Below are 12,537 nucleotides of genomic sequence, written 5' to 3'. Positions count from 1 at the left end.
CTTTTTTGTTCCTTTTATCACAGGTACGATAAGACGACGTCCTGAATGGTGGTTTAAGTATTTCCCATTCCTTTCGAATAAGTGTATGGGACTGCCCGTCATGCTAACTCTGTTTGCCCTCTCGCAAGCAGCTTAGATTTAAACACGCGCGGTTTAGTTTCTGTCAATCTTCTCGGGCTGTGATTCCCCTCTCTTCAACGTGCTTACATGTTCAGTCCAGAAGAGCCTGGTTTTGACAGATGTTATACTTTTAAGCAAGTGTCTTATAATCTAGAGTTTTCAAAACTACGTATTGTGTCCTCGGGCGTAGTTTCCTAGGAGGCTAAGTAATTCTTAGACGTTATCTCTGCGTACAAACCATTGCAGCGGCTTGTACAAAAGGAATACGATGATCACACAGCGTACTATGCAAGCTTTACAATCCCCAACGCGCACATGAAACAAAAGCGCTGAGTGTAGGTCCTCCGATTACTTGTGAGGAGATAGCCAGAACACCTTCGAGTTCGCCGACTGTGGACTGACGTAAGTGAGGTCCTCGCCGCGGCCTTTCCTTGCAGTGAGTTCGGCGACGCTCAGAATAGGAACGTCGGGCGGGACGAAGTCCGATTTACCGAAGAGAACCGACCGCGACATTTCTCCGAACGCATTATTGAGGTCGCGGATGTTTGTTTCGTTAAACTCGACGGACGGAGGCAGGGGATCGTAGGATGCCTCTTCGCGATACCTCTCCAGGGTGTGTATGGCGTACGCGTTGCGCCAGTACGCGGAGGCATGTGGCGCGTAGAGCACAGAAAGCATGTCCAAGCCACACTCAATGCCGTAGGTCATGCAGTGTGCCAGGTGAGAGTGATTCCTTAGTACCATGATTTCAGGCAGGCCACCGGCGTTGTAGTACCATTCGGATCCGTTGTAGCTGCAGAGGGTTTAAACATTCAGAATAAATTTCCGCATTGTTGCCCCAAATGTTACATTTGAGGAAGTACCCTTAGGTTATTTTAAGCAAGGATTTAAAGTATGCCCAAATGAAGTCGCGAAGTGTTCAAATTTGACGACTAACAATTGGTTTGATGAATTTTGGTGAATTGGTTTGATGAATTGGTTTGATGAATTTTCACATTTGCGCAGGCCAACACGAAGGTGGGAACGCCGTTTTGTATTGCAAAATGTCATAGCGGACATGTCTTTTTCATTCAAATTGACTGCTCGTCCACTTCATTCGTCGAACTTGCTAATTTGCCAGCATAAACTGGCCATTCTGAAGCAATGTGTTGACGACGCCCTACATACTAATTATAACATCTGGATACAAAGATAACTGTTCGCTAAACACACAGCAACAAATTTATTTTCACAAAACACCGTTTGACACATTTTTGCCATACCATATAATATTTGATCCGGTGGCTCAGGGACATCTTTACAGTTATAATTACATACGAAAAGGTACCACCACCTACGTTATGCCTGGTAACTTTCTCCTCTGTAACACGGGATTCTCTAGAAGACGCGAGAGAAGTGAAAAAGGCACCACAAACAGGGATAATTTACACACGGGCGCCGTGCAGTGAGAAAGAACGCTCGCTCTTACTGCTGTAATAGTATTTCTAAATATACTCCTCCATTTTGCTAAGCTAGAGGTGCTTGAACTGAGCTAATAAGAAACCAGGCAACACGTGAATTATATTCTGGACGCGAAGGTATTCACTAGAAGCAGCGCCAAGATTAGGAAGAAGTCGCGCGGCCGCAAAAGCAAGCAAATTGCACTAACGGGAGCACAGCGGACAAATGAGAAAGAAGCGCATCCTTCCTGCTTACACATTATCCCTCACAATACTCCGCCACTACCTGCCGCGGTGGCTCAGGGGTTAAGGCGTTCCGCTGCTGCTCGCGAGTTCGCGGGTTCGATTCACGGCCGCGGCGGCCGCTTTTCTGATGGAGGCAAAATGCAAAAACGCCCGCAGTACATGATTTCGGCGCATGTTAAACATCCCCAGGTGGTCAACATGAATCCGGAGCGCTCGACTACGGCACGCCTCATAGCCTACGTTGCATCGGCGCGTTAAACCCTACAATCAATCAATCAATCAATCAATCAATCAATCAATCAATCAATCAATCAATACTCCACCACTTCACTAAGCTAAAGGTACTTGAACATATGCACTAAAAACAAGCGAACGCAACCATAGTACTGTAAGCTCGTCGAAACTCACTGGACTCAGCGCAACTACAATTGAAGAGAAGGAAAGCCCCAAAACCAAGCAAACTGTACACGACTGCAAACAGCGTGCGAATGAGCAAGGAGCGCACCTTCCCTGCATAAATATTACCCCTCACAAAACTACGCCACATTACTGAGCTGGAGGTGCTTGAATGAGCTACTAAGAAACATTCTAATGGAAACGTTCTACTCTTAATGCGTAGCAATTCACTAGAAGAAGCGCAAACGCGACAGAAGAAAAAAGGCCCCAAAATCAAGCATATTGTGCTCAGGGTCATACTGCGCAAGAATGAACAAGCAGTGCACCCTTACTCGTAAAATATTTAGCCTTACTAAATTGATGTCACTCATTGACTTATTTTTCCTCACACAGTTCAATATCTGGCCTCACTTGGCGACACGTTATTAAGCGGGAGGGGATTGATCGTTGCTACAAGAAACAGGCGAATCCTAGACTTGCAATGTGAACGCGAGAGTATACTCTGGAAGCAGCGCAAAACTGGAGATAAGAAAGAGGAATTGCCCAAAAACAAGCATAGGTTACTCACGGACACACTCTGCGCGGATGAGCAATGAACATACACTTCCCGCCTAAATATTAGCCTTTACTCAGCTTACTACTCTCACTTCCCCATCCGTACTACCCTACCCTTAGTACCCCTTACTAAGCTGTAGGTGCTTGAACTTAGCTAATACGAAACCAGCGTTCTGTCGGTTTCGCTGTCAGCAAAGAACTGCAATATCTATCGGCTCGTTGCGAGCTGGCGTAAAATGGCTTTGTATTTCCAGTGACAGTGTATAGTTTTAAGGCCAGAACATCTACGATTGACTTTATAGACCCCTGACAATTTCGCCCTCTATCGTGTGACCTGTCGTTTACACAATTACCGAAAAACAGGGTACTGCAAATCGCGATTTCGCAAGATTTTCAGTGTCTGCAGCAAACATACCAGGCTGCAGAATTTTTTAGTGCTGCATCGAAAACTTCCATCCCGGTGTCTTGTGCTGCGCACGTACCCAACTTTACGGCCTTCACATCAATGCATGTAAATCCGAGCATCTTCACGGCGGAAGCGTATGGCATTTTTCTCGTTGCTGGTCATATTGTTCGACATCACATTCAAAAGTCCATTATCTACACAGATTGACTCAGCGTTGTACGTTAATTATCACCCCAAAAGCGTTCTAAAAACCACGTCATAAATCTAAATTTTAAGACTTTAATGTCAGCGTATGCGCAAAATCTCGAACTGATTATTTGTTGGGTACTGGGTCACTGTGGGATTGCAGGAAATGAGACCGCGGAGCAAATGGCCGCCGCTGCGGCACACACAATACAGTGGACATTACACAAATACCGTACACTGACCCCAAGCCATACATAAGAGAACACCTTCGCAGGACTTGGCAAGCCGACTGGAGGACACAGACAGACAACAAGTTACACCTAATAAAACGAAACCTAGGACCATCCAATACTGACTCGCACAACAGATTCATCAAAGTTGCCCTAGCTAGATTGCGGATAGCCCACACACACGCAACACACTCCCATCTGCTCACTGGTTCTCCAAGACCCTTGTGTAGCAGGTGTTGGGAGGGCCTATACGTAATTAAGATTCTCATTACACGCAGAGCACTCCACAGAACAAGACGCAAACATTCCCCACGACTATACAGACAAGACATCCCACTACACCCAGCACTGTTTTTAGCGGATGATCCCATGATCTCTCTACAACTCACTTTTAGGTTTCTTAGGAAAATCAAATTTTAAAAGCTCAATTCCTGTCACGCGTAATTCTTGCACATAATTTTATGCCCTGCAATATCACACCCGGGCCTTTTACACCAGCCATTATCATTGTCTTACTGATTTTACTATTGTAACCTCTGCTTTTGTCGAGCAATCTTAGAGTTTACATGTCCAACCGTAATACATAACCATTGTTTTGGCGCGCTTTGCCCTAGCTGACCTTGCCCCATAAACAGGCAACCATCATCATATAGTTTCAAGGCTATCTTTTATGCTCCATTATAAGTCCTTTGTGTCTCGAAACCCTATGGTATTGTATATAAGTGGTGTTGTTCAAAATAAAATTTCAGTTGATAGTAGCGTTTCGTCTCGTCTATGTTGTTGTTCTCTTCTCTGTCGTCGTGTTAATTCGCACTTCCCGCCAACCCACTGTATTAACAACTCGTCCAAGCTTCCGCTCCAGCAGCAATGGCGGCCTGGATCAATCCCACGTACTTGGGTTCGGCAGCACAACGCCTTAGCCCCTGAGCCACCGCGACGTGTGCGGCGTATTTTTATCACGCATATTTGTTAGGGTGCTAAGGAAGGGTTATCTCGGTTCCGAGGACCGCTTTCGCATAGACATTTAAAGCTTTGCTGTATTAGCGTTGTTTAGCTCTAATGATGTTATTAGTAAAGAAGAATTACATTTGATTATTTCAGAAAACTCGAACATAACAATAACTTCGCAGAGCTTGTACCCCGATTTTTGGCCAGCGTTGCTTCAAACTCGCGGCGTCAAACTATAAACTAAAGCTGTCAATATGCCATAGTGGCTCTTGTTTTTGTATCGAATGCACTTACTAGCGGTACGTGTGAAGATACAGCCTCAGGAAGCGTGCGTTCTTGTGGAAGAAGAGCATCATGCTGCCAATCGCGTCGTCATTGCAATTCATGACAGCCTCGTAACGCAGCAGGGGCCTGAGGGATCGCACCACGAACACATCACGGTCCAGGTACACTCCACCATATTTCATCAAGGCAAGTATCCGGGCGGCGTCTGTTGCGTGGTACGGGTTCTGCAAATGCCGTATATCATTTCATTTCTTTTATTCAAATATAAGGGCTCGAAGGCATTGCACGAATGCGAGGGATTATGTCAACGTTGTAAAGAATAATGATAAAGTAGCAAGGCTCACTTGTTTATAAAGTAAAAATTAAATTGACAGGAAGTAAACACAAAATAGCCCCCAGCAAGGCGATAAGTGGATTCACCAGTTGAAAAATAAGAAAAGGAAAAAATCGATGCCCCATTTTTGAAAGAACAATGTCTGAAACTCAAAGGTTTCTCTCGTGCAACGTGAGTCACAGTCGACGTCCAAAATCCAAACTGCTTCGATAGTGCCGGAATGGCACAGTTGAAAAGACGTGGAGTTCAGAACTTGAGTGACCCAGGTTCGATTCTGACCATGGGGAGCATTTTCTTCCTCCAGTCGCTTCATGCATCACGAGCCTAAAAGCCTGATCACGTGCCTTTGCGAAAACCCATTGTGTAAGCTAGCTTTCCTGCAGTGCGTTTTTGGCAATGTAGCCATGAGGGAGGCAGCGAAAGCTCCGCTGTAGTAAGCAAACGGAAACCGCACAAAACAAGCCTGGTGTTTAGGTGGCATCAATTGAGTTCCTGAAGTGAACGTTTTTCGCAAAATGTTTTGCGGTCGCTGCACGAAGAACTATTACCGCAGAGTGAGTGTCAAAGTTTTACGTTATGGTTCAGGAAGGAGCTATACACCACCGCACTACGGCTATTATTACCTTCAGGCGGCGAGCATAAATAAGATAAAGCAGCCGATGTTTCAAACGACTGCGTTAGTGGGCGTTTGGTGACAGGTACCAGTAAAAGATAGTACATTTCTTGGCAAACTTCGCCTCTTACATAACCTACTCCCCCACGAGAGATCACTGAAACGTTGACCTTGTTCCATGCGACCGAACGTCGCAGCGTGAGGGGTATGGTTCCTTGTCCAGACATGGCGTCCTTTAGAACCGTCAGAGGCTTTATTTACAATAAACGCTAGTTTCAGGCTACCGCTAGCGTCCATCGACGTCAATTCTGTGCGTCATTCAATCTGCCGTTTGTGCCTCCAACTTCTTTTTGTTAAGCATCTCAAACTAATAAAGGAGTTTTGTAAATCCTTGGCCATCCAGAGTGCATTCAATCCTATGTTGTAGCATTCCTACCACAGACATACGTGCGTATTTCACTGCAAAGGCGACTTCTTTCGAATTGCAGCACTGCGCTCGGAAAGGACTATTCAAAGCTTCCGCTAATTCTCTTTCGTTCAAGCGGCACTATTTCCTTCAAGACTTTGATCGGCAACGGCGCTACTACCGTATAAACCGGATTATAGGTCGACCCGGTATATAGGTCGACCCCCTAGCTTGAGGTGGGAAAAGTTCACAAAAAAAATAATTCGGCACAGAAGCGCACTCACAATCCCTATATTTATTTTCGACGCCCGTCCGTCACTGCCACTCACTATGCCTGCCGAAGTCACTCGTCCGAGCTCTCAGAGTCGTCCAAGGATGACTGCTTCGCACTGTCATCTTCCCTGCCATCAGGCGCGTTGCTGATGGAGCACTTCCTGATCGCTCGTGTAACCATGTCGTCGGGCAGCGACTGCCCACATAAGGACACCCAGCTTGACACGGTCGCAACCGGCCCGTATAGGTCTTTTTGTTGTCGCCGGCTATTCACTCATTGTACAGTTCGCGGAGCCCGTCCGCGCATGGCCTCCGAAGCGATCGTGAGCGAAGTTCCCGGACGAAGTCCGCCACTTTGTTCTCCAACTCGGGGTGCACCGCTGTTTCGGGGGTTGCACGCGCACAGCTAAGCTTTCTGGCTCCGCCAGTACCGCACACATATTCTCCAAAATGCCTAACTGGCGTTGCGCCGCCATATCCCCATTCTGCTCGGTGACTCAATCGCCGTCAGCTTAAACGCCGCGGTGAACTGGCGTCGACTGCCGCCACTCATCTCGGAACAGATACGTACAGAAATGCACGCACGCACGCACAATAAACGAGTAAAAGACGAAAAACTAGGGAACAGAGAAATCAAATAAAGGCCTGATAGTGCGAGAGAGCAGTCAGTCCGACACGAATGGCGATGGCGACGGACTGCGCTTGCACATTGTTGCCAGACAACGATTTACATTCTGCCAATGACCGCTATATAAGACGAGGGGTGACTTTTGTGCGGATTTTTTTGAAAAAAAACTCGACCTATATTCCGGTTTATACGGGTATTCTCGGGCGAGTGCCAGTTGGTGCTTGAGCGGACGCAAGAGAACCACAGCTCGGCTGTCTCACCAGAGTCCCACTGGGTAAAAATGTGTTGAGTTTTTTTTTTTCCAATTAGCTACCAAGCCTGTTTATCTCTTGCATCCGAGAGGAAATGGACCAAAAACTACCAGGCCTCTAATACATAGCCTGGGTGCTCGAATAAGGCGGACACGAAGATAACGAGACCGTCATTTGAGCAACTTTCCAGGTTATTTGATGAGCATAGATCGATTAATTCCGGCTGAAGTACTGTGTGTTTGTTGATTACGGTCTGAAATAAATTGGTATTTTGAAATTGGTCTTGAAAGTGGAGATTTGAATAAAACAATTTCACGAAGTCGCGCGTTTCTTCATCATATTCACCAATGACACGGCCATGGTGCCTATGGCTTCGAGAGCTAATATCCTAGAAAACTGGCATCAAGTGCACCACCCTAACTATCGCTTCTTACGATGATATAAACGTTTGTTATGCTACGATTTCGAGGTTACATCGACGTAGTGCCTCCCATACCAAAGCAATCTCGATTGACTGATGCATAATATCGATCATCATTGAAACGGTATCGTTAAAATAGTTCATAATAAATACGTGTTCAGTCATTCGTTGTTCAATGCACACAGCACTAATAAATCTTAATATGTCCACTTGTTTCAAAGGCCTATTGTTTGTCATTCTACCACGCACTGAGTCGTTTTTTTAGCTTGAATGACTCGGGGGCGAACAGTCGACTAACAGCAGGGTCTCCGAAATGTGACAACAGTCAGTTCCCAATGTTTATTTAAGCTCCATTAAAATGGGGACATTTTCACTGGAAGAAGCTTTCGAAATTGCTGACAATGTTATATTTGTCAATAAAAATTCAAAAGAAGCATGCGATAAGCGTATCCGGTATTACACGTTTGTAGTCTTTCTTAGGCTAACGTCTTATTCTTCTTCAATTCATAAATCAGAAAACAGTTGTAGTTATGAAACTAGTTGTCTTTTTCATAGCGGGAAGAATGCGATTTCATTATTCAAGCGTGTTGTATTGCAAACCTCTTGAGACTCAATTCCTCTGTGAGACAACAATTCTTCGAAGTACTTTTACAGAACGGTTGCAACGAGCAGTTTCCGGTATTGCCTTATATTGTGAAAGGCAGACATGACGGGGTTGTGCTCGGCATCTAAAAATACACCCCGTGTCATTCGGAGTGAAGATGGTCTTCTTTATCATCAACGGAGTAGTTTTGGGGCAAAACGAATAGTTTTTAGGAAGGCCGATGGTTTATTCCTGGATAAAGTTTAGGCTGTTTCCTACGTGCCTTTTAATAATGCTTGCGTCCAATGGAGGTGAGAAAATATATACCGGAAAATTTAATGTATACCTTTGAATGTCCACTTAAATGAGCCATGAAGGAAAATACAACTTTGTTTAATTTGAAAGAACTAGGATTCACTATGTTACTCAGCTTCATTACAGCCACAAAAGATGTTTCTTTAACAAAAAAAAAAGCAAGAAGCATTTAAAAACTTTGAAATTATGTGCCACAGGGACGTGTCATGAGTGCGTTAACTGCACGTTAGCATTCACGTGATGCGGTCAAATGGAACTAGAGACCCCATTACAGATGTCCAATCTTGTTTCGTCGCGACAGGTCAGTTAGGCGACCGCCAATGGCAGAAACAAGGTTCCGTGACGTCATGGAAAAGTTGCAGGAAACCGGCTACGGGGTCGCGACTGCTTCACACGTATTCTTTAATATCTCTGTTATTTTTTTTAAGATTACGATGACGTTGGTGTCATTGTTATCGGGACTAAGCAGTCTTTCTAATCCACCCAACTTGTATTTTGTCTTCATGGCTCCCGTAAAGCCCGGAAGGCTCTTCCCTGTCGGCTCTTCGCTGGCGCTGGATGTCGTAAAGAATCACACCAACGTTTACGCATAAACCTGCGCAGTTCAACTATTTGATTACTTTCAAGAACTACGGCTTACCTCAAAAGGCTTCCCCGAGATGCTTTTAGGGACCTTTGTGGGCACGAATGTGAAATTTATGCCTTGAAGCAAAGGAACGTAAGGCCCGCTGAACGTACACGGACTGCAGTGCACCATGATCTGCTTCGGCCTGTGATTGATGTACATGGATCGGTAGTACACCACGTCCGTGAACATTAGGTCTGGCTGATTAAATCTGGGCAGGTAGAGAGGCAACAGCGCTGTTATCTCCTAGGCTGGTGATAAAACCGCCATTATGATAAATTTCCAGAGAAGTTCCTCATTAAGAGAAAAAACGCTGTTCATTAGAAAGCTGTAGCCGCACCGAAAACTGTAGTGTTTTTATGCCGTCCTTTTTACGGCAGGACTCCACCTCGTTCAAAAAGGTTTGCTTACCACTTGAGAAGGTGTGATGTTAATTCACTGTCTGTGCCGACATTGGAGTTTTGTAAATTGACTTCCCATCGTCGCTTAACGGGATTAAGTATGTCTTTTGTTTGATAACAGCGCTAGGACAGGACACAGTGAAGGCGACACGAGACTGGGCGCTGCAGGGTGGTGCAGGAAGACGGTTGGTTAAGTGCAGAAACAAAGAAAGGGCCAACAGAGCATGACAAGAACTGAAAAACTGCGTTAATTCGGGCTTGTTGTGCATACTTAGTTTCATAACAGTGCTAGGACAGGACACACAGAAGGCGAAACGAGACTGGGCGCTGCGATTCCTTGTTTCTTCACCTAACCAACCGTCTTCGTGCACCACCCTGCCCAGCGCCCAGTCTCGTGTCACCTTCTCTGTGTCCTGTCCCAGCGCTGTTATCAAACTAAGTATTTACCAACAAGCCCGAAATAAAAAAGTATATCGTCTCTCTATTCCGTACATTACAGTGATTGTTTTGCACAAACAGGCGAAGCTCGTGTAACTACCATATTGTATTAAAACGCAGTAAACAGCTGTTCGTTGGGTTCCAATGGTTACCTAAGCATTACGCAAGCCAGTCACCCTGGTTCCTTTGGAGAATGCTCAAGACGATTACAAGAAAAACGTTTAGGTAAAATACCTCGGCCATGTTATCAACAGGTCACGTCACGTCACGTCAGCGTGATATTAGAGCTAGCCTCTAACAAATGCTGATCCGTAACGTAGGGTTTTCGTAATTTAAATAAGAAACACACGTGTAGTGCTAAAGATGTATTATGAGATTCGTGAAGTTTTCACGAACTACTTGACTGCACTAGTGCTTGTGAACAGTGTGCGTGCGCAAGTTTACAAACCCGTTTGAATCACTTCATAAACGCATGGTAATGTCAGCGAGCTTATTGTCACTATGGTACTTTACCCCTGTATTGACGTAATCTGAATAAACCCCATACATTACCCATTAATTGAGATACTTCTGGAGGCTATTAGCAGGCAGTATAGATAACCAGCTTCACACAGGCTCTGAACTAGTTCTGTCGTGTTTTTGGTATATGTTATGTATTGCACGTGTATAAAACCCCTTTGTTCTAAACACAACTTTTAGTTGGTGGTCAGTGCAGAGTTTAGACTTTATTGCTCTGGGCGTTTGCGCTGTTCTTGCGTTTAAGCAATATGCACCAACCAGATCGCGTTACCGCTTTGACACTACTGTTCGAAAAACACAATTTCCCCCTTTTCCTCGTTTGGAAGCACAATCTCGAAAAATCCCAACTTACTGAGCCTCCACGACACAAATGTGCTCCCGAAATTTGAAGTATGCAGGGCTAGTGGTTTTGGCTGCGCGTTTATGAGACATTCAGTCAGTAAGTGGGCGAATCAGCCAGTCATGCATTTTTGTTTACAAATATATATATATATATATATATATATATATAGGGAGTAGTAAAACTTTGAAGATGGTAGAGAACACAAGAGAAGAAAAACTTCGAACAAGGTAAAAGCACGATTGTGGCCTACGTTTCAGCAAAGAGAACTTGCTTTCATCAGGGCAAGCCCTGAGGAAAGCAAGTTCTCTTTGCTGAAACGTAGGCCACAATCGTGCTTTTACCTTGTTCGAAGATTTTCTTCTCTTAAATATATATATATATATATATATATATATATATATATATATATATATATATATATATATATATATATATATATATATATATATATATATATATATATATATATATATATATATATATATATATATATATATATATATATATATATATATATAATCCTTTGTAGAAGGTAGCGGCATAAGACCTTTACCAACGTTTCGACAAGCAGACTTGTCTTTTTCAAGGCATCAGGGTTCATCTCTGGCACACTGTTTTATAGATACAGATAGAGTTGGAGAGGAAGGGGGTAGGTTGTTAAAAGCGGGGCCGGAAGGACGACAGCAGAGTGGGTCAACCGCCGGTTGAAAGGAGTGAAATAGTGAGAGAGAAAGGGATGTGTGCTTCTTGTGCCAGGACCCCCCAGTAGAAAAAGAGGGGAGACTACGCAAGAGTCGGAGAAAACAGGGGGGAACGGCTTAAGCTGGGCTGCGGGGCGGCCGGGCGACCTCAAAGGATTCCCCCGGGAAGATCGGGGACGAGAGGGGCGTCTTGAGGGTGCAGTTACAAGGTTACTGAACTGTGTGCAAGAGAGAAAACTCGTAAACAGCAACAGCCCGTATAGTTTGAAGAATTCCGACTGCGAAGGTCAGTGTTCACAGAAGAATAGAAGCGCTATGCGCGGGTGCAACTCACGTGGAGCTTTGCGGTACATTCAATGACTTCTTTTCTGTTTTCTTTCTTTTTTCCTTTTTTTCTTTTTTCTTTTTGCATGTGTGTGTAAATCAGGTAGTACGACGAAATGTCGAAGGTCGAGGGAGGCGCGTGCGCTGGTATGTCGAAATCGGCTTGGAGCAACACAGAAAAAAAGGGGGGTGAGAAAAGCACAGAAATTGCATTCAAGTATCAGCATTGGGGATGGGCAGGGAGGAATATTGCGAATGGAGATGCCAACTTTTTGTAAGATTATTATTTTTCTGTTCGATTCAGATACCGTAAGGTTTCTAAGCTGCCTTTGGAAGCCTTGATTCCAACCGGCTCCAGGCAGTTGAATTTATGGATTAAGTACGATTCTTTGTATTTCCGGCCCCTTGGAGACTTAAAGTTTGACGGCAGAATATAGAGCTTGAGATCATCGAAATTGTGGTTCGGCTGGTTGAAGTGTTGCGCGAATGCTATTGAGGCACTGTTATAAGTGTCGGCCCGATGTCCATTCAGGCGTAAGTTCATAGGTTTC

The 12,537-nt window shown here is 44.6% G+C and overlaps 1 protein-coding gene across 1 annotated transcript; it reads right to left on the bottom strand.

Annotated features, from left to right (window-relative positions):
* Positions 1 to 468: 468 nt before the first annotated feature.
* Positions 469 to 9,422, bottom strand: LOC144161579 (uncharacterized). The gene is made up of 3 exons (XM_077692224.1): positions 9,276 to 9,422; positions 4,821 to 5,035; positions 469 to 913 (listed from the first exon to the last, which is right to left on the bottom strand). Exons 1-3 carry the CDS (start codon positions 9,420 to 9,422, stop codon positions 469 to 471), a joined length of 807 nt encoding a protein of 268 aa, XP_077548350.1.
* Between the last annotated feature and the right edge of the window lie 3,115 nt (positions 9,423 to 12,537).

The sequence above is a fragment of the Haemaphysalis longicornis genome, unplaced genomic scaffold (genome assembly GCF_048455015.1).
Source record: "Haemaphysalis longicornis isolate Haplotype H1 unplaced genomic scaffold, Haemaphysalis longicornis Haplotype H1 scaffold_12, whole genome shotgun sequence".
Classification (NCBI taxonomy): domain Eukaryota; kingdom Metazoa; phylum Arthropoda; class Arachnida; order Ixodida; family Ixodidae; genus Haemaphysalis; species Haemaphysalis longicornis.
This window is presented reverse-complemented; position numbering and strand designations above follow the sequence as displayed.